Source organism: Theropithecus gelada, chromosome 10 (assembly GCF_003255815.1).
Source record: "Theropithecus gelada isolate Dixy chromosome 10, Tgel_1.0, whole genome shotgun sequence".
NCBI lineage: Eukaryota > Metazoa > Chordata > Mammalia > Primates > Cercopithecidae > Theropithecus > Theropithecus gelada.
The window spans coordinates 70,567,534-70,589,158 of record NC_037678.1 but is presented as its reverse complement, the minus strand read 5'-3'; the positions used below and the strand labels follow the sequence as shown (position 1 = coordinate 70,589,158).

Sequence of the window (21,625 nt, the reverse complement as noted above, 5' to 3'; positions counted from 1 at the left end):
GCCGAGGTGAGTGGATCACTTGAGGTCAGCAGTTCGAGACAAACCTGGACAATGTAGTGAAATCCCATCTCTACTAAAAATACAAAAATTAGCCAGGCGTGGTGATGGGAGCCTGTAATCCCAGCTACTCAGGAGGCTAAGGCAGGAGAATCGTTTGAACCCAGGAGGTGGAGGTTTCAGGGAACCAAGATCACATCACTGCACTCCAGCCTGGGACACAGAGTGAGACTCTGTCTAAAAAATAATAATAAAATTAAAAAGAATTTGACAAAAAAAGAAAATATGGAAAGGAAGGTAAGACAGATCTGAACGGTGAGATTGGAAAGCCAAAAATATCATATAAGGCCCTAGACTCCTACTACAGGAAGCCCACGGTTCTAGATTGGAGCTTCCTGGAAGCCAAGGCAAAATGGAAACCCAAGCAAGTATAAAATTGACAAGAACCACCAAATGAAGCAGGGTGGGGTGAGGTGAGGGAACAGCATGTGCCAAATCCCTGTGGTGGGAGGGGAGTTGGGTGCTTGAGGGACTGAGTGACCTGCAGGGTGACTGGCACGTAAAAGGGAAGGGGAGTTTAGTGGCTGATGAGGCTAGAGAGGAGGACGAGTCTGGGCCATGCAGGGCCTGGGAGTCATAGTAAGTCTGGCATTTATTTAAGAAAATGTTAAGATTAAAGTGAGCAGTGTGTGTATGTGACATAACCTGAGCGGTATTTTAAAGCTATTTTTAAATCCTTGCAACAGCACTTCAAAGGCAAGGCTTACCATTTCCACTTCACAGATGAGGAAGCTGAGGAAGCACATCTCACACCTGCTCAGAGAGGTTAAGCAACTTGCCCTAGTGTGCGCAGCTGGGAAGTGGTGAACCCGCCTTTCAACCCACATTTGTCTGAGGCCTAAGCCCATGACTTCGCTTCCCTCTCTGAGAGTTGAGATGATCAGGAAAGGCTTTCTGGAGAAGGCAGGTCTGCAGCTGGGCCTTCTAGGGTGGTAAGGGAGACCAGTGGGCTCTGATCACCTTCCCTGCTCTCTATCCCCCTCCAGCCACCTACAACAAGCACACCAAGGTGGCAGTGAAGACAATGAAGCCAGGGAGCATGTCGGTGGAGGCCTTCCTGGCAGAGGCCAACCTGATGAAAACTCTACAGCATGACAAGCTAGTCAAACTTCATGCAGTGGTCACCAAGGAGCCCATCTACATCATCACGGAGTTCATGGCCAAAGGTGCTGCATGCTGGGGCTGGGGGTGCAGGCTGTGGCCTATACTGGTCAATTGCGGGCTCAAGGGTAGCTTGGACATGGTTCTTGCCCTTGAGATGGCCCCAATCTGGCCAGGAGCTCTTCCAACAAGTACTCATTGAGAATCTAATATGCAACAATTCAGCCCTTCTGGTTAGTGCGGTGAAATCATGTTAAGGGGTCACTGGGGAAGGGAGAACAAGAGGCTACCAGGAGAAGGGAATGGGGCCAGAATACTCCTGGGTGATGGGAGAAGGGGCTTATGGTTCACAGTGAGCCTTAGGGGCCAGGGTGTGGTGGGGGTGGTGGGGGTGCCACTCTCCTGCATCAGCCACCTTCCCTGTACTTGCCAATGCCCTGGGAGAGGGAGCTGGCAAAGCAGCAGTTCTGCCCCTACCCCCACCCTGCCATAACTCAGGATTTCTCAGGGAATTTTTTAGGCCACTGTTTCACAACCATTTTCAACCCCTGACATTTTTTGTTTGTTTGTTTTTTAGGGACAGGTCTTGCTCTGTTACTCAGGCAGTGGTGCAATCATAACTCCCAGGCTCAAGTGATCCTCCCACCCCAGCCCCCCGAGTGGCTGGGACCACAGGCCCATGCCACCACACTCAGCTAACTTTATTTATTTATTTACTTATTTATTTTTAGAGACACGGTTGCCCTCTGCCTGCCCAGGCTGGAGTGTAGTGGCAAGATCATAGTTCACTGTACCCTCAAACTCTGAGGCTCCAGGATCCTCCCGACTTAGTCTCCCCGGTAGCTGGGACTGTAGGCATGCCCTACCACATCCAGCTCATCCCAAAAAAAAATTTTTTTTTTTTTTTTTTTGAGACAGAGTCTCACTCTGTTCCCCAGGCTGGAGTGTAGTGGTGCGATCTCGGCTCAATGCAAGCTCCACCTCCCGGGTTCACGCCATTCTCCTGCCTCAGCCTCCCAAGTAGCTGGACTACAGGCGCCTGCCACCATGCTTGGCCAATTTTTTTGTATTTTTAGTGGAGATGGTGTTTCCCCGTGTTAGGATGGTCTCGATCTCCTGACCTCGTGATCTGCCTGCCTCAGCCTCCCACAGTGCTGGGATTACAGGCGTGAGCCACCATGCCCAGCTTCTAAAATTTTTTTCTAGAGACAGGGTCTCGCCATCTTGCCCCAGCTCATCTCAAACTCCTGGGCTCAAGTGATCCTCCCAAAGCTCTGGGATTACAGGCATGAACCACTGAGCCCGGCCTAACATATATATTTGTAAATTTCTTCTAGAGATGGGGTCTTTCTATGTTGCCCAGGCTGGTCTCAAACTCTTGGCCTCAGGTGATCCTCTCGCCTCAGCCTCCTAAAGTGCTGGAATTACAGGTGTGAGCCTCATGCCTAACCACTCTGCCCAGTTTTTGATAAACAGAATCATCTCACACAATCCCATTTAGGGCGATTTGAAACCTCAAGCCTTTTTCATTTTAACTGTGCAATTATGCCAGTCCTGTGAAGGCATGATCCCGGCCATCCAGGCTCAGGGGTGTCTCAGTCCCAGAATTCATCTAGCAATCAAAAAGTCACTTCACAAAAACTCAAATTCTCTTTCTCAAACACTAGGAATTGCAAACAAATATTTGTATTTAAATCTACTACTGTGAAAAATCTTCACCACATTATTAGATGTTCATTATTAAATCTTCACCACAGTATTAGATTGGTGCAAAAGTAATTGTGGTTTTTGCCATTAAATAGTAAAAGTAGTAAATGTTCCTCCCTTCTCCCCCATATAGGAAGCCTGCTGGACTTTCTGAAAAGTGATGAGGGCAGCAAGCAGCCCTTGCCAAAACTCATTGATTTCTCAGCCCAGGTGAGAGCCTAACAAGGAAACGGGGAAGGAAAACAGGAATTCAGTTTTTTTATTTGCCAAATATTTACTGACCACATACTATGATGACAGCAGTAATAATAATGGGTAAAATGTATTGAGAGCTCAGTATAAAACTATGCTTTTTGCATGTATTTTATTATACATGTATTCATTTATTTAATCATCCTATAAGTTTTATAGGCTGGGATTTTTGTTATCTATTTTGGCATAACAAACCACCCAAGTCCTAGTAGCTTGAAACAACAACAATTGTTATTTCTCATGATCCTGTGGGTTGCCTGGGGTTCAGCTGGGTGGTTCTTCTGCTTGTTGTGGTAAAGTGAGGTGCGGATGCATCCTGTTGGCACTTGCCCAGGCTAGAATGTTCAAGACATGGCTCAGCCTCCAGGGTGTCTCCACATGGCCCCTAACCACCCAATCACCCAGCCTGAGCTTCTTCACGGCGCAGCAGCTGGGTTCCAAAACGGAGCTGGACCGGGAGCCAAGCCTTCATGAGCAGGCTCTCGTTAAACCTCTGCCTGCAACAGGCTTGCTAATGGCCCATTGACAAAGTCACATAGCCATGCCCAGAATCAGTGTGGGAGGGGACTGACCAAGAACACAAATCCCAGGGACGCCCCCTCCACCGATATAACAGTCTGGCCACAGGTAGGTAATTATCAACCCATTTTACAGAATAGGAAATTGAGGCATAGAGCAGAAGTAAAGTACAGATGCGGAAACTGAGCCCCAGTGTGGTCAAGTGGCTTGCATAAGTTACTGTGCTAATTATGGGGGATATAGCAGTGAACAAAATGAAAATGTTCCTGTCCTAATAGAGTTCACAGTCCAGAAGGGAAGATGGGTATTAAATAACCGAATTTCTTAGGGACCATGACCCAAGTGGTCCTGGCTGAGTCAAAACAGCACAGTAGCTAACAAAGTAAATGATGTTCGCAAATCGCAGAAACACTGCTGAAAACCTCATTTTCTTTCTCATGTTCCCCATGCCTCTTGCAGCTCCTCTCACCCCCAGCCTGAGCAGTTTTTTACTTCTGTCCTCTCTCATTCTCTCTCCGATGTATGGAAAAACAGAGTGTAAGGACTGGGTAGTATTAGAGTGCATAGCTAGAGCATTTAGCCTGGTCCAGGAGCAATCAGAGAATGCTTCCTGGAGGAAGTGGCCTCTAGGCTGAGCCTGAAGGAAGAGTAGAAGTTCAATAAATGAAGAGAAAAGGGAAGGGTCTTCTAGACAAAAGAAACAGCCTGTGCAAAAGTAGGTGAAGGAGTTCAGCCTACTCAGCAGGAGCCCAGAGGGTGGTTGGAGTTGAGTGAGACTCTGCCTGGGCCTCAGCTGGGCCTGCTGGAGTTGCCAAGAGCAAGGCTCATTTGAGTATGCAAATTCCAGGGGCCCATAGGACACCACAAAGTGTAACAAAAGACCCTATTTTCAGAGCCTGGAATGCCAGAGGCATATGGAAATGTGTTTTCACTCCAATGGGCCAGGTCCTCTGGGAGACAATAGACTGGTTTGTTGCTAAATTGTCATCTTCGAACTAGCAGAAACCCTGCTGGGCAGCAGTTACGGACTGGGCAAGAGCCACTCTCCCCATTTCACAGAGGGGAAAACAAACCAAGGAAGGAAAAGAGGTTCTGGGCCTTCATCTGTCCAGAAGCAGAGGTAGATTCAGAGCCCAGGGACAGAAAGGAGCCCACCTGGGGCCTTGGTCTTCACCTCCAGACTCAGAGAGGCAGCTTGGAGCAGCAGTTGGAAATGAGAGAACTGGACCACGCATGTGGTGTTTTTGTGGTCACAGCTCTGTGGTCGAAATGTTACGCAGTAGCTGCATATATACAAACAGGTCAAAACAGAGCTGCTCTGACTGAAGCAGGGTGGGGGCTTATCTGTGGCCTTTCTTTTGTCTCCCCCACCCATACAACCTTGAGGCATCCATAGGATTCAGTTTGAAGAGCTCTGCAGGTCCTTCCAGCTCTGATGCTGTGACTCCCTTTGGAAGCAAAACCAAGTTTCAAGGCACCCTATTTGGGGGTCATGAAATCTCACCACCTTATCAACCCGCAGTGCTTACATCTGGGCCCAATAAACCTACTCGTTATTCATTCAGTCAGCAAATCCTTGAGAAGCAACACTATTAGCATCTGGGCTTAGGAGTCACATAGAGTTTTGTTTTGATCTCACCTCTGCCTGTGTAGCTTCGAGCAAGTTGCTTAACCTCTCTGAGTGCCACTTTCCCCCACTGGGAGCACCGGGAGCCACTCTTGAAATAAATACTTAACTATGTGCCAAACACTCTACTGAGCCTTTGACGTAGGCTTAGGGGATTCATCTTCACATGACCCCTTGGAACCAGGTGCTATTACAGAGAAGAAAAGTGAGGTACAGAGAGATGACACAACTTGCTAGACATCACAGAGCTGCAGCGCTCAAGCTGAGTTGGTCCAGCTCCAGAGCCATTAAGTGATTACCCTCTGCTGTCTCCTAAGTGGGGTGTCATCCCTGCCCCATTGAGCTCCTGTGAAAATCAGTAGCATATGGGCATCTGCCAGTGAGGATCAAACAGTGGTAACTACCGGCATTAGTTTAGTGCTTGCTCCAGAAGAAAAGCGAGGCAAAAAGGCTGGGCCGAGTAACAGATAAGTGTGGACCCCAAGCAGCGCTTTTGGAGCTCCATCCGTGGCTCCACAACTTGCAAGCTGTGTAAGCTGGGGCCACTTACCTATTTCTCTGGGCTTCAGTTTTCTTGTCTGTGGAAATGGGGCTGATAGCAAAAGTGCCTCCTCCAAAGCACATTGTAAATGTCACGTAAGTGTTTAAGTATCATCTTATAAATAAGCTATGATGCCTTCCATTAGCATAATAATTTTTGTTAACTGTTCATCTAAGGACCCATAAATTTCCCACACTCCGAGGGCCAAGATGCTGTCTCACTCCACCCTGGCAACCTCATCTTCATTTCATTCCCACATCTAACTATTTCAAACAAAATTAGAGTCTCTTCCAAGTTTTTACTGAAAAATCTGGGTCTCTGGGTCTCCCTTGGGCGTGACAGCTCAGGCCTGTAATCCCAGCACTTTGGGAAGCTGAAGCAGGAGGAGCCTTTGAGCCCACCCTGGGCAACGTAGTGGGACCTCGTCTCTCTCTAAAAAAAAAAAAAAAAAAAAAGTTCTTTTTAAATTTAGTCTGGCATAGTGGCATGCACCTATAGTATCAGCTGCTTCGGAAGCTGAGGTGGGAAGACTGCTTGAGCCTAGGAGGCACAAGTTGCAGTAAGCCGTGATCCCACCACTGTACTCCGTGACAGAGAAAGGCCCTGTCTCAAAAGAAATAAAAAAAAAAAGAAAAGAAAAAAGAAAAGCATGGGTCTCCATTCTAACTGCCTCGGGTGCCCCCTGCTGTCCACTCCTTGCAAGTGCTCCACCCACTTGCCTCAGACCTTGAGAAGCCCGCCGGTGGTGCTTTGATTGTTCTGTCTGGTCAGACGCCCTGGCTTCCAGAATAATTTCATCAGACTGCACCCAGCTGCAGTCTGCCGGAGCACTGGAGTGCTGGGTTATTTAGAGGCAGCAGGAAGCACTGGATTGGGAGTCCTCAGACTGGTTTGAGTCTGACATTCAGAATTTTCCTGGTGGTGTGATCTGGAACAAGTGGTTCCATGTCTGTAAAACAGAGATCATGGTCATTCCTGCCTCAAAGAGCTCATAGCCCAGTTTGCAAACCAAAAGTGCTGCTTTCTGGGCATCTGAGGGTTCATCTTCAACCTCTCTTGTCCAAACCCTTGTAAGTAAAAATGTCTGCAAGATATAATCCTTGTGTTTTCATCAGAGGCTTCTAGGGTCCCTGGCGTGAATAAGAATCCTCCCCGCAGTCTGTTATTCACTCAGCAGCCATGGTGATCTTTAAATGTACATCAGAACATGTCACGCTCCTGCTCGAAGGCCTCTAATATCTCCCCAGCACGCTCAGAATAAAACCCACCTTCCTCTCCTGGCCTACAAGGCAGTTCATGATTGGCGGCCTTCCTCTCCACTTCAACTCTCCATATTCTCTCTGTGGCATCTTCTGCTGCCACACTGGCCTCTGCTGTTCCATGAACACCCAAGCTCTTTCCTACCTCCACACCTTTGCACCTGATGTTCTCTCTGCCTAGAATATTCTCATGGGACACACTTATTATTATCACCATTCAGATCTTTGCTAAAATCTCACCCCCTCAAAGCAGGTTTCCCTGAACGCCCAATCTGAAAAAGCTCTCTACAGGTCATATTTTGTTACTCTGTTTTATTTTTTTTTCTTTTTGAGACAGAGTCTCGCTCTGTCACCCAGGTTGGAGGACAGTGGCACGATCTCAGCTCACTGCAGCCTCTGCCTCCTGGGTCCAAGCAATTCTCGTGTCTCAGCCTCCTGAGCAGATGGGATTATAGGCGTGCACCACCACGCTCATCTTCTTTTTGTATTTTTAGTAGAGATGGGTTTTTGCCATGTTGTCCAGGCTGGTCTCGAACTCCTGGCCTCAAGTGATCCACCCACCTCGGCCTCCCAAAGTACTGGGATTACAAGTGTAAGCCACCATGCCCAGCCTATTTTATCTTTTCTTTATGGTACTTACCACCTGTAGGGGCTTTGCCTAGCTCGTCACCTGTTCAAGCAACATGTCTGGCACCCACAAGACACTCAGTAGATTTCTTTTGAGTAAATAGGTGAATTTTCCTTACCCAGGCTGGGGCATGAGGAAGATAGGAGAAGTATAGCAGAATATGACATGAGCCTAGGTTGTCCCCAGAAAGAGAGTTGAAGGTGAAAGCTCTTCATAGTATCCTAGGGTTCGTGTGTGTGTGTGTGTGTGTGTGTGTGCGCGCGTGTGTGTGTGTTCCTGGAAGAATAGGTCCCAGAGAAATAGTCCCATAGCTTTTTCCCTGAGAACATTTCAAAGTGCTCTCTGGAAGTCTTGAAACTCTTGAGAATCCCCCAGACTGGCCCAGGCCTTAGGGATCCCCCTAACCTGAATGGATTGATGGACGAATGCCACCCTGAGCCCTGGGGCCCTCCTGACAAAAGAGGGAGGGCTGGTGCAGACATTTCCCATTTTCTTCCACTTAAACACCTCTCTGCTGCTTTCTGGTGGGGCCATCTTGGTGTAGGCCAGGTCTGAGGACAAAGGTGTCTCTGTTTGGGGTGCAGATTGCAGAAGGCATGGCCTTCATCGAGCAGAGGAACTACATCCACCGAGACCTCCGAGCCGCCAACATCTTGGTCTCTGCATCCTTGGTGTGTAAGATTGCTGACTTTGGCCTGGCCCGGATCATTGAGGACAATGAGTACACAGCTCGGGAAGGTAGGGAACGCTGCCAAGCAGCCCCACGTTGCCCATTTGGATGGTTGTGATTGTTGAGAGTTGATACCTGTGAGAGCGATTGGTAAAATGCAAGGGTCTGCCCTCGTATTAGCTGTGCATTCTTGAGCTTGGTGGATCTTTCTGGATAATGTCCTAAACTTCAGAGTCTCACCCAGAGATTTTGAGGAGATTTTAGATCAGATTGAGAAGTACTGATAGATTTTAGAGGAAGTGGGCAAATATATGTTGAAATTAAGGGTATGAGCAGCTTTGTGCATAACAGACAAAAATGGGAGGATATCCAGATGTCCATAGCAGGAGGATGGATGTATACACTGTGGTACATTCACAAAATACAATACCACGCAGTGATGAAAAAGCACAAACCGGCCAGGCTCAGTGGCTCACGCCTGTAATCCCAGCACTTTAGGAGGACTGCTTGAGCCCAGAAGCTCAAGACTAGCCTGGGCAACACAGGGAGACCTAGTCTCTACAGAAATTTTAAAATTAGCCACGAGTTGATGGGTGCAGCACACCAACATGGCACAAGTATACATATGTAACAAACCTGCACATTATGCACATGTACCCTAGACTTAAAGTATAATAATAATAAATAAATTTTAAAAATAAATAAATAAAATAAAATTAGCCAGGCATGGTGGCGCATGCCTGTAGTTGTGGCTACTCAGGAGGTTAAGGTGAGAGGATCACTTGAGTCTAGGAAGTCGAGGCTGCAGTAAGCCATGATCGTGCCACTGCATTCAGCCTGGTCTACAGAGCAAGATCTTGTCAAATAAAAAAAAAAAAAAAAAGAGAGAGAAAGAAAAAAGCACAAGCCAATGCTAAATGCACCAAAATGGGTACCTCTCACAGGTATAATATCAAAACGAAAGAAATTAGACCAAAAAAAAAATAGTAGATGCCGATTGGTTCCATTTTTGTGAAATCCAAAAAGAGACAAAACTCGTAAACGGACATTCATGGCAGCATTCTTCCTAATAGCCAAAAAATGGAAACAACGCGCTTTAATGTCCACCAATTTATGAACAGATAAAGAAAATGTGGTATATCCATACAATGGAATATTATTTGGCCATAAAATGGAATGAAGTACTATGCCAGGTTAGAACAAAGATGACCCTTAAAAACATTATGTTAAAGGAAAGTCAACATGAAGACGACATATTGTATAATTCCTCTTCTATGAAAAGTCCAGAACAGGCAATCTTTTTTTTTTTTCTTTTCTTTGAGATGGAGTCTTTCTCTGTTACCCAGGCTGGAGTGCAGTGGCTCAATCTTGGCTCACTGCAACCTCTGCCTACCAGGTTCAAGCGATTCTCGTGCCTCAGCCTCCTGAGTAGCTGGGATTACAGGCACGCACCACCATGCCCGGCTAATTTTTGTATTTTTAGTAGAGATGGGGTTTCACCATGTTGGCCAGGCTGAACTCAAACTCCTGACCTCTAGTGATCTGCCCGCCTCGGCCTCCCGAAGTGCTGGGATTACAGGCATGAGCCACCACGCCTGGCTCAGAACAGACAAATCTAAAGAGACAGAAAGTAGATTATTGGTGCCTACAGCTGGCAGTGGGGAGTTGGGAGAAATGAGGAGTGACTTCTGTGGGTTTTTTGCAAGGAAATGTGATGAAAATATTCTAAAATCCACAACTTTGTGAATATTCTGAAAGCCACAGAATTATACACTTTAAATGGGTGAAATGTATGGTCTGTGCATTCTATCTCCATAACGCTATTAAAGAAACAGGCAAAAAATTTTTATAGCACTAGAGGTCAGAATTGCAGTCACCTTTATTTTCTGTTAGCTTAGTTTTTATTTATTTATTTATTTATTTATTTATTTATTTATTTATTTATTTTGAGACGGAGTCTCACTCTGCTGCCCAGGCTGGAGTGCACTGGCGCCATCTCAGCTCACTGCAACCTACACCTCCTGGGTTTAAGCGATTGTCCTGCCTCAGCCTCCCAGGCAGCTGGGATTACAAGCACACGCCATCATGCCTGGCTAGTTTTGTATTTTTAGTAGAGACAGGGTTTCACCATGTTGGCCAGGCTGGTCTCGAACTGCTGACCTCAAGTGATTCACTCACCTGACCCTCCCGCAGTGCTAGGATTATGGACGTGAGCCACTGTGCCAGTTTTTTGTTTGTTTGTTTGTTTGTTTGTTTTTGAGACGGAGTGTCACTCTGTTGCCCAGGCTGGAGTGCAGTGGCCGGATCTCAGCTCACTGCAAGCTCTGCCTCCCGGGTTTACGCCATTGTCCTGCCTCAGCCTCCCGAGTAGCTGGGACTACAGGCGCCCGCCACCTCGCCTGGCTAGTTTTTTTTTTTGTATATTTTTAGTAGAGACGGGGTTTCACCGCGTTAGCCAGGATGGTCTCAGTCTCCTGACTTTGTGATCCGCCCTTCTCGGCCTCCCAAAGTGCTGGGACTACAGGCTTGAGCCACCGCGCCCGGCCGTGCCAGTCTTATTTATTTTTTAAAGAGACGGGTGCAGCCGGGCGCAGTGGCTCATGCCTGTAATCACAGCACTTTGGGAGGCCAAGACAGGTGGATCACAAGGTCAGGAGTGTGAGACCAGCTGGCCAATATGGTGAAACCCTGTCTCTACTAAAAATACAAAAATTAGCCAGGCGTGGTGGCGGGTGCCTGTAGCCTCAGCTACTCGGGAGGCTGAGGCAGGAGAATCGTTTGAACCCGGGAGGCGGAGGTTGCAGCAGTGAGCCAAGATTGTGCACCAGGCACTCCAGCCTGGGTGACAGAGTGAGACTCCATCTCAAAAGGAAAAAGAAAAAAAAAAAAAAGATAAGTGCTTGCTCTGTTACCCAGGCTGTAGTGGAGGGGTGAGAGCATAGCTCACTGTAGCCTCCAATTCTTGGGCTCAAGCAATCCTCCAACCTCAGCCTCTCGAGTACCTGAAACTACAGATATGTGCTACCATGCCCAGCTAATTTTTTTTTATTTTTTGTAGATAACAGTGTCTCACTGTGTTGCCCAGGCTGGTCTCAAACTCCTGGCCTTAAGTGATCCTCCTGCCTCAGGCTCTGAAGGTGCTAGGATTATAGGCATGAGCCACCATGCACAGCCTGCAGTCACCTTAAGTAAGGGGGTATTAACTGGAAGGAGGCAGAAAGGAGCCTTCTGAATTGCTGAAAATGTTCTACACCCCAACCTGATGGTGATTGCAAGGGTATATACATATATAAAGCTGCAGCAAAATGGATATTAAAGATTTGTGCATATTATTTCATGTATGTTATAACACAATAAAAAAAAATTTTAGGCCGGGCACAGTGGCTCATGACTGTAATCCCGGCACTTTGGGAGGCCACAATGGGCAGACTGCTTGAGCCCAGGAGTTTGAGACCAGCCTGGGCAATCTCTACAAAAAATTTAAAAATAAGTCAGGCATGGTGGTGTGAGCCTGTGGTCCCAGCTACTCAGGAGGCTGAGGTGGGAGAATCGCTTGAGCCCAGGAGGTTGAGGCTGCAGTGAGCCAAGATCATGTCACTGTACTCCAGCCTGTGTAACAGAGCAAGACCTTGTCTCAAAAAAAATAAATAAATAGGGCCAGGCACATTGGCTCATGACTGTAATTCCAGCACTTTGGAAGGCTGAGGCGGGTGGATCATGAGGTCAGGAGATCGAGACCATCCTGGCTAACACGGTGAAACCCCGTCTCTACTAAAAACACAAAAAATTAGCCGGGCGTGGTGGTGGGCGCCTGTAGTCCCAGCTACTTGGGAGGCTGAGGCAGGAGAACGGCGTGAACCCGGGAGGCAGAGCTTGCAGTGAGCCAAGATAAGACAACTGCACTCCAGCCTGGTGACAGAGCGAGACTCCATCTCAAAAAATAAATAAATAAATAAATAAATAAGGGTAATGACTAAAGGAATAAAAGTAGAACGTCTAATGTCTAAACCAGAAGAAGATAAGCAGGAAATCAAGAAAAGTCTCTAGATCCAAAGGAGGAAGGGAGAAAATACATATACACACACTCTCTCTCTCACACACACACACAAACACACACACAGAACATTTTCAAAACCTGACCGTGTACTCAGTCATAAAGCAGGTCTCAACAAACTCCAAAGAACAATATTCTATAGACCATGTTCACCAACCATGATATAATTAAGATAAACACTAAAAAAGAATAACTAGGCCCAGTGCGGTGGCTCACACCTATAATCCCAGTGCTTTAGGAGGCCAAAGTGGGAGGACTGCTTGAACCCAGGAGTTTTGAGACCAGGCTGGGTAACATAATAAGACACTGTCTCTACAAATTTTATTTTATTTTATTTCATTTTTGAGATGGAGTCTGACTCTATCATCCAGGCTGGAGTGCAGTGGCATGATCTCAGCTCACTGCAACCTCCGCCTCCTGGGTTCAAGCAATTCTCCTGCCTCAGCCTGTAGCTGGAACTACAGGCACCTGCCACCACACCCAGCTAATTTTGTATTTTTAGTAGAGATAGGGTTGGCCGGGCTGGTCTCGAATTCCTGACCTCAGGTGATCCTCTTCCTCAGCCTCTCAAAGTGCGGGATTACAGGCATGAGCCACTGCACCTGGCCAAAAAAATTTTTAATTAGCTTGGCATAGTGGGGCACACCTGTGAACCCAGCTGCTCGAGAGGCTGAGGCAGGAGGATAGCTTGAGGTCAGGAGTTCGAGGCTTCAGTGAACTATGATTGTGCCACTGTGCTCCAGCCTGGGCAATAGAGTGAGACCCTGCTTCTAAAAGAAAAAAAAAAAAAATGAAAAGGCTAACTAAACCCATGTCAGACTAGGTGGGAGGAGGGGTGGGTAAAGGGGGAGACACACAGTGACTGGTGGAAACCTCATGGGCTGGGAGCCAGAATCCTCCCTTTTCCCATTGCCTGGGGTGAGAGGACTGAGACATTGGCTGCAACCTGGACTCAAGGCCCTCTGAAGCCTCCTTCTGTCCCCAAAGAGCTGTGGCCTCTGGGATTCCACTCTTCGGAGTTGTAGTTAACTGGGGTATCAGCTGAATCAACGAAGAGGCTTCTAGAGTGAACTTCCACGCCATACCCCAGGCCCCTCTGCCCACTCCTCCTTGTTTAGCCATCTGTCCTCAGGATGGATGTCCCTTGCTTCCACAGGGAGGCCACGTAACAGGGGAATTGCAGGTCTGCATGGGCAGATGTTGGCAACTGTTGCCCTTGCCTGTTCCCCCACCTTAGCAGAGTCCCAACCCTCATAGCTCCCCAACCTTCCCCTGACTCTGCTCTGTTCAACCCTGCAGGGGCCAAGTTCCCCATCAAGTGGACAGCTCCTGAAGCCATCAACTTTGGCTCCTTCACCATCAAGTCAGACGTCTGGTCCTTTGGTATCCTGCTGATGGAGATCGTCACCTACGGCCGCATCCCTTACCCAGGTAGGGAAAGGACATCAGCTCGGGGCTGCTTCCAGGACATCCTGGCAATGGGTTCATCTAGACAACATGTCCATTCAAACTGAGTTCTTGATCCTCACCCCTAACTTTCCCTCACCTTTCCCATCTTAGTTAAAGGCACCTCCATCCATCCAATGTCTTAAGCCTGAAATCTGGGGGCTTCCTTGGCCCTTCCTTCTCTCTCGCTCCTATGACTTTTTTTTTTTTTTTTTTTTTTTTGAGACAGAGTCTCACTCTGTCACTAGGCTGGAGGGCAATGGCACAATCTTGGCTCACTGCAACCTCTGCCTCCCGGGTTCAAGCGATTCTCCTGCCTCAACCTCCTGAGTAACTGAGATTACAGGCGCCCGCCACCATACCTGGCTAATTTTTGTATTTTTAGTAGAGATGGGGTTTTACCATGTTGACCAAGCTGGTCTCGAACTCCTGACCTTAGGTGACCTGCCTGCCTCGGCCTCCCAAAGTGCTGGGATTACAGACGTGAGCCACCGTGCCTGGCCGCACCCCTGTGACAACGGCACAGTCACAAGATTTTGGCCACTCAACTCCAAAACATATCCCACGTCTCACCACTTTGAACCCCACAGTCTCCACTGCATCCAGGCCAGTGTCGTCTCCCATGGATGGTGCAGCAGCCTCCTCATCAGTCATACTGCTTTCTCCCTCCTCATCCTACAGCCGATTCTCCACTCACAGCCAGGATAATTCTAAACTGTGAATCAGATCTTGTCCTTTCTCCACCTTTCTTTTTTTTTTTTTTTTTTGACAAGGTGTCACTCTGTCACCGAGGCTGGAGTGCAGTGGTGCGATCATAGCTCACTGCAGCCTCGACTTCCTAGGCTCAAGTGATCCTCCCACTTCAGTCTCCCGAGTATCTGGGACCAGAGGCATGTGCCACCATGCTTGGCTATTTTTTATTTTTTTGTAGAGACTTGGTCTCACTACATTGCGCAGCCTGGTCTCTAATTTCCAGGCTCAAATGATCCTCCAGGCTTGGCCTCCCAAAATGCTGAGATTAGACACACACTACCATGCCCAGCTAATGTTTTAAATTTTTTGAGAGACAAGGTATTGCTATGTTGACAGGCTGGTGATTTCCATTTTTAAGCGATGTTTTGGTTCAGCGTGGAGAGTGAATGGGAGAGAAGGGGAACAGGGTGGCAGCCATTGAGGAGGCCACAGCAGTGGCCCAGGCAGAGGTGATGATGGTCTGGACAGGGTGGTGGCATTCGTGACTGGCATACGTTGATGAACTGGTGCTACGTTTCAAAAGAAGAGAAGATCTGACTTGCTGACTTAGGAGGTGAGAGAGAGAGAATCAGGGATGATTACCCTGGCTTTGCACCATAGGGTGGGTAATGGTCTAGGGACAGAAATTGAAGAGCTCTGTTTTAGCTCTGTTAAGTTTGAGATGACTTAAGTATAGAGACATCCAAGTAAAGGAAGCACTTGAGTTCATGAGTTTGGAATTTGAGACTAATAATATAAAATTGGGGATCACAGATATTGAATGGCTATTCTTATGAATAACTAATAAAAACTTAAATTGAACAAGAAAATAGTCCCATCCATAGGTTGACACTGAATCTGACCACCTGACTGTTTTGTCTTGAGGGTGCACTAGTCAAAACTAGGCAACACACAGTAGAAGCTAAATCCATTAGGATGTGTTCCGCAGCAAGCAACAAAATAACAGACAAAGAGTAACTGAAACAGAAGCAAGCTATTACTCCCCATCTGCCATGGGTGACTGGTTAGTTCAGCAGTTCAGCAGCTGTCAGGACTCTGGGTTCCTGTCTCTGTGATGGTCTTCTCCATGTTGTCAGATGGTTGTTGCAGCTCCAAGTATCATAAGTATCTCACAGTGTTCAAAGGAAGGGTGCGTTCTCCAAAGCCTCTCCTCTAAGCGGGAGGAAAACCTTTCCTGGCACTCTCCCAGCAGACCTCCCCATCCGCTCCCATTGGCCCAAACTGGGTCCCGGGCCTATGACCTAGCTGCAAGTGAAGCTGAGGGTGGAAGTCTCTGGCTTTCACAGTGGGAGGGGCTCAGCTTGCAAGCGAGGTGGGGAGTGATGGCTGCTGGGGAGGCCACAGGGCCTGCCACCCCTGGGCTCTCATTTCCCAACCGCTTCCTTTTTTAATTCCACGGCTCCTTTTCAGGGATGTCAAACCCCGAAGTGATCCGAGCTCTGGAGCGTGGATACCGGATGCCTCGCCCGGAGAACTGCCCAGAGGAGCTTTACAACATCATGATGCGCTGCTGGAAGAACCGTCCGGAGGAGCGGCCGACCTTCGAATACATCCAGAGTGTGCTGGATGACTTCTACACGGCCACAGAGAGCCAGTACCAACAGCAGCCATGATGGGGAGGACCAGGGTAGGGCCAGGGGGTGCCCAGGTGGTGGCTGCAAGGTGGCTCCAGCACCATCCACCAGGGCCCACGCCCCCTCCCTACTCCCAGACACCCACCCTCGCTTCAGCCACAGTTTCCTCATCTGTCCAGTGAGTGGGTTGGACTGGAAAATCTCTTTTTGACTCTCGCAATCCACAATCTGACATTCTCAGGAAGCCCCCAAGTTGATATTTCTATTTCCTGGAATGGTTGGATTTTAGTTACAGCTGTGATTTGGAAGGGAAACTTTCAAAATAGTGAAATGAATATTTAAATAAAAGATATAAATGCCAAAGTCTTTACCAAAAGGTTGGTTTTCTTGTCCTTCCAATTCCTGAATATCTATTTGCCATCTTGGTGTATGACAAGTCAGAAAGTGTGAAGGACTCTCCTGGGGACCAGAAGTACAAAGACAAGTGGGGTTCAGACTGGGTGCAGTGGCTCCCACCTGTAATACCAGTGCTTTGGGAGACTGAGGGGCGGGGGATTTCTTGAGCCCAGGAGGTCGAGGCCGCAGTGAGCTATGATCATGCCACTGCACTCTAGACTGAGCAACAGAGTGAGACCACGTTTCAAAAAAAAAAAAAAAGAAGAAGAAGAAGAAGAAGAAGAAAGAAAGGAAAGAAAAGTGGGGTTTGATACTTGAGGTTTTCTAACTGTCCTAAAATAGTTGCTGGCTGTATTCGTTTCCTCTTGCTCCTGTAACAAATTACCACATATTTGGTGGCTTAAGGCAACACAACTGCATAACATTACTGGGCCAGGCATAATGGCTCATGCCTGTAATCCCAGCATTTTGGGAGACTGAGGTGGGTGATCACTTGAGATAAGGAGTTCAAGACCAGCCTGCCAACATGCTGAAACCCTGTCTCTACTAAAAATACAAAAAATAGCCAGGCATGGTGGTGGGCGCCTGCTACTGGGGAGGCTGAGGCAGGAGAATTGCTTGAACCCGGGATGTGGACGTTGCAGTGAGCCGAGATTGTGCCACTGCACTCCAGCCTGGGCAAGAGATGGAGACCCTTTCTCAATAAATAAATAAGTACATACATACATACATACATACATGTATAACCTTACTGCTCCAGAAGAGTGAGACCCTGTCTCAATACATACATGCATGCATGCATACATACATATATACATACATACATACACACACACATACATACATACACACACACATACATACAAGTATAACTTTACTGTTCCAGAAGTCAGAGGGACTGAAATGGGTTGCATTCATTTTAGAGACTCTAGGGGACAATTTGTTTCCATGCCTTTCCCAGTTTCTAGAGGCTGCTCCCATTCCTTCACTCATCAGCCCCTTTCACTCATTACTCCTAACTTTGCTTTCATCATATCTCCTCTGACTCTGAGTCTTCTTCCCCTCTTTAATTTGTAAGAACTCCTTGGACCCACCTGGATAATTCAGAATAATTTTTCATCTCAGGATTCCTAATCACCTTTGCAAAGTCCCTTTTGCCATGTGAGGTAACATTTTCATAGGCTCTCAGGGTTAGGGCATGAACATCTCTCGGCAGGGGGCACTGTCCTGCCTTCTCCACTGGTATCCAGATGCTGAATGGGTTTTGCCTCCAAGGAGCTGGGTCTTCCAGGATGACAGGAATGGTTTCTCATGATTTGGGACCCTGACTTTCCCGTTAGGCCACATTGCTACAAAAGCTAGTCAGTTTACAGCTCCCCAGAGCTGGGGGCTGCCTCCAGGGCTGGGGGCTGCCTGCAGACCTGACATTCCCCATGGTCAAGCAGCCATTATACTTGTTGAGGTGGTATTTGCCATTGCAGGAATCCCGATCTGGAGATATGGCTGCTGAGAGTATCTAGTACCCTACAGAGGAAGCTTTCAGTGGAGAGGTGGGAGACCTGCGTAGGAAGCAGAGAAGACAAAGTGGTGGGGGCTTCCCGAACGTTGCCTCAGCTGAGAGTCCCTGGCAGCTAGTTATTATCACACAGAGAAAGACAGAAAGAGGTGGACAATGGGTAAAAAGGAAACACCACCTTTCCATATTATTGCATCCCCTGAAGGTTGTACATCACATCACCCCCTGGGTCCCAGAGAATCCTACACTAACTTGATTCTGTACCTCCGAGTAGGGTGGGGTTCTGACCTTAGGAACTGACTATAAGAACAGTGGAAAATAAAGCTAGTAGTGTTTCAACTTGCCTAGTTGGTAATTTCTTTCTTGCTTTCTAGTTTGGGATGTGGCTTGGGTACATGAAAGCAGAGTCCAGGGTCTTCTGATGGAAATTTGCCTTATGATTTGTGATAATAATCTGATGGGAGGAGTACACTTCCCTGTGCCACCAGTGTTGAACTTGACCATGAGACTTGCTTTAGCCAATGGGATGTTAGCACATGTGATGCAAGCAGAGGCTTGAAACGTGCTTGTGGGGCTGGGCTTGCCTTCCAGTCTTTTGCCCTGAAAAGAACATGGTCCAAGGAAGATGAGTGACAGATGGAGCAGACCTAGACCAACCTGCAGGCCTGAGCCCAGCCTAGATCAACTGAACTCCATCTGACCTGTGGATATGTGAGAGAGAAATAGATGCTTACGATAATAAGCCTTTGTGTTCCGGGGTTGTTTTGTTACATAGAAGTATGACAGCCACAGCGACTGAGGCACGATCTCAGGAGTTGAAGCCTATTGCTTATGGACAAGGTTAAAGGATCAATTTCTGCTTTCTGCTCTTTCGATTTATACTGCCCAAACCAACACTGATTTGTCCCTCTGGTCACCGAAAAGACAGGTAAAAACATGGGGATAGATACAACACCAAAAGCATGATCCACAAAAGAAAAAAAAAAAAGATAAATTGTACCTCTTTAAAATCAAAAACTCTGCTCTGCCCAAGACACTATTAAGAAAATAGAAACATGGCCGAGCCCGGTGGCTCACGCCTGTAATCCCAGAACTTTGGGAGGTCAAGGCAGGTGGATCAAAGGAGGTCAGGAATTCAAGACCAGCCTGGCCAACATGGTAAAACCCTGTCTCAATTAAAAATACAAAAATTAGCCAGGCGTAGTGGCAGGTGCCTGTAATCCCAACTACTGGGGAGGCTGAGGCAGGAGAAACACTTGAACCCAGGAGGCGGAGGTTGCAGTGAGCACACCATTGCACTCCAGTCTGGGTGACAAGAGCAAACCTCTGTCTTAAAAAAAAGAAAAGAAAAGAAAACCATGATCCCCAAGCTTGTAAAAACTATTTGCAAAAAATATCTCTGATGAAGGAGTGGTATCCACAATATATAAACAACTCTTAAAACCCAACAATTGAAAAAAAGTATCTGCTAAAATAGCTAAGATTCAAAACACTGATGACACCAAATGCTGATGAGGATGTGGAGCAACAGGAACTCTCATTCATTGCTGGTGGGAATGCACAATGGTACAGCCACTTTGGAAGGTATTTGGCAGTTTATTACCAAACTAAGTATAACCTACCACACAATCCAGCAATTGTGCTCCCATATGAGTTGAAAACTTATATCTACACACACACAAAAAAAACGGCACATGGATATTTATAGCAGCTTTATTCATAAATCCCAAAACTTGGAAACAATCAAGATGTCCTCCAATAGGTGAATGGATAAACAAATTGTGGTATATTCATATAATGGGATATTATTCAGCACTAAGAAAAAAGAGCTGACCAGGTGCAGGTGCAGTAGCTCACACCTGTAATCCCAGCACTTTGGGAGGCTAAGGTGGGAGGATTGTTTGAGCCCAGAAGTTTGAGACCAGCTTGGGCAACAAGTGGGACCCCTCCATACCTACAAAGAGTTAAAAATTTAGGTGGTTGTGGTGGCATGCAGCTGTCGTCCCAGCTACACAGGAGGCTGAGGAAGGAGGATCACCTGAGCCCAGCAGATTGAGGCTGCAGTGAGCCGTGACTGTGCCACTGCACTCCAGCCTCGGCAAGACAGCAGTACCCTGTCTCAATAAATAAATAAATAAATAAATAAATAAATAAATAAATAAATAAATAATTTTGGCCGGGCATGGTGGTTCACGTCTGTAATCCCAACACTCTGGGAAGCCAAGGCAGGTGGATCACTTGAACCCAGGAGTTTGAGACCAGCCTTGGTAAGATGGTGAAACCCCATATCTACAAAAAATACAAAAATTGGCCAGGCATGGTGGCGGGTGCCTGTAGTCCTAGCTACTCAGGAGGCTGAGGTAGGAGAACTACCCAGGAGGTCTAGGCTGCAGTGAGCTGTGATTGTACCACTGCACTCCAGCCTGGGTGATAGAATGAGACCCTGTCTCAAAATAAATAAATAGCCAGGCACAGTGGCTCACACTTATAATCCCAGCACTTTGGGAGGCTGAGATGGGTGGATCACTTGAGGCCAGGAATTTGATACCAGCCTGGCCATCATAGCGAAACCCTATCTCTACTAAAAATACAAAAAAATCAGCCAGACTTGGTGGCAAACACCTGTAGTCCCAGCTACTGGGGAGGCTGAGGCAAAAGAATCACTTGAACCTGGGAGGCAGAAGTTGCAGTGAGCCAAGATTGCGCCACTGCACTCCAGCCTGGGTGACAGAGTGAAACTCTGTCTCAAAAAGAAAATTTAAAAATAAATAAATAGGCTGGGAGTGGTGGCTCACACCTGTAATCCCAGCACTTTGGGAGGCCGAGGCAGGTGGATCACTTGAGGTCAACAATTAGAGACTAGCCTGGCCAATATGGTGAAACTCTGTCTCTGCTAAAAACACCAAAATTAGCCTGGCGTGGTGGCAGGTGCCTGTAACCCCAGCTACTCAGGAGACTGAGACAGGAGAATCACTTGAACCTGAGAAGTGGAGGTTGCAGTGAGCCGAGATCGTGCCACAGCACTCCAGCCTGGGCAACAAAGAGCAAAACTAGAAAGAAAGAAAGCAAGAAAGCAAGAAAGAAAGAGAGAAAAAAGGAAGGAAAGGAGGGAGGGAGGGAGGAAAGAGAGTGAGAGAGAGAGAAGGAAAAGAAATTTTTAAAAAAGTGCTATCCAGCCATGAAAAGACATTCAGGAAGCTTAAATATATATTGCTAAGAAAGAATCCAATCTGAAAAGATTTCATACTATATGATTCCAACTATATGACATTCTGGAAAAGCAAAACTGTGGAGGCAGTAATAAAGTCAGTTGTTGCCAGGGGTCTGGCAGTGGGAGGGAGAGAGAGATGAATAGGTGAAACACAGGATTTTTAGGGCACAACCACCATATCAGCCTGGACAATCTTCCTCTAGACTCTCACCTCCAAGGGTGCAGCATGCACTGCCAGTGCCCCACTCGTATCTCTTAGAGTGGGGTGGACTTTTCAGGGGTCATTATCCCGCGTCACTGTTTCTGAGGACTTT

General features: G+C 47.3%; 1 protein-coding gene across 1 annotated transcript in view; it reads left to right on the top strand.

Moving 5' to 3' along the window:
- HCK (HCK proto-oncogene, Src family tyrosine kinase) overlaps positions 1-16,564 on the top strand; it is a 49,442-nt gene extending 32,878 nt beyond the window's left edge. Inside the window, exons 9-13 of the mRNA XM_025399175.1 lie at positions 1,044-1,223; positions 2,999-3,075; positions 8,276-8,429; positions 13,715-13,846; positions 16,025-16,564. Coding sequence (XP_025254960.1) covers positions 1,044-1,223; positions 2,999-3,075; positions 8,276-8,429; positions 13,715-13,846; positions 16,025-16,227 — 746 coding nt within the window. The 3' untranslated portion in view covers positions 16,228-16,564. The remainder of the gene's footprint in view (positions 1-1,043; positions 1,224-2,998; positions 3,076-8,275; positions 8,430-13,714; positions 13,847-16,024) is intronic.
- The last annotated feature ends 5,061 nt before the right edge of the window (positions 16,565-21,625 follow it).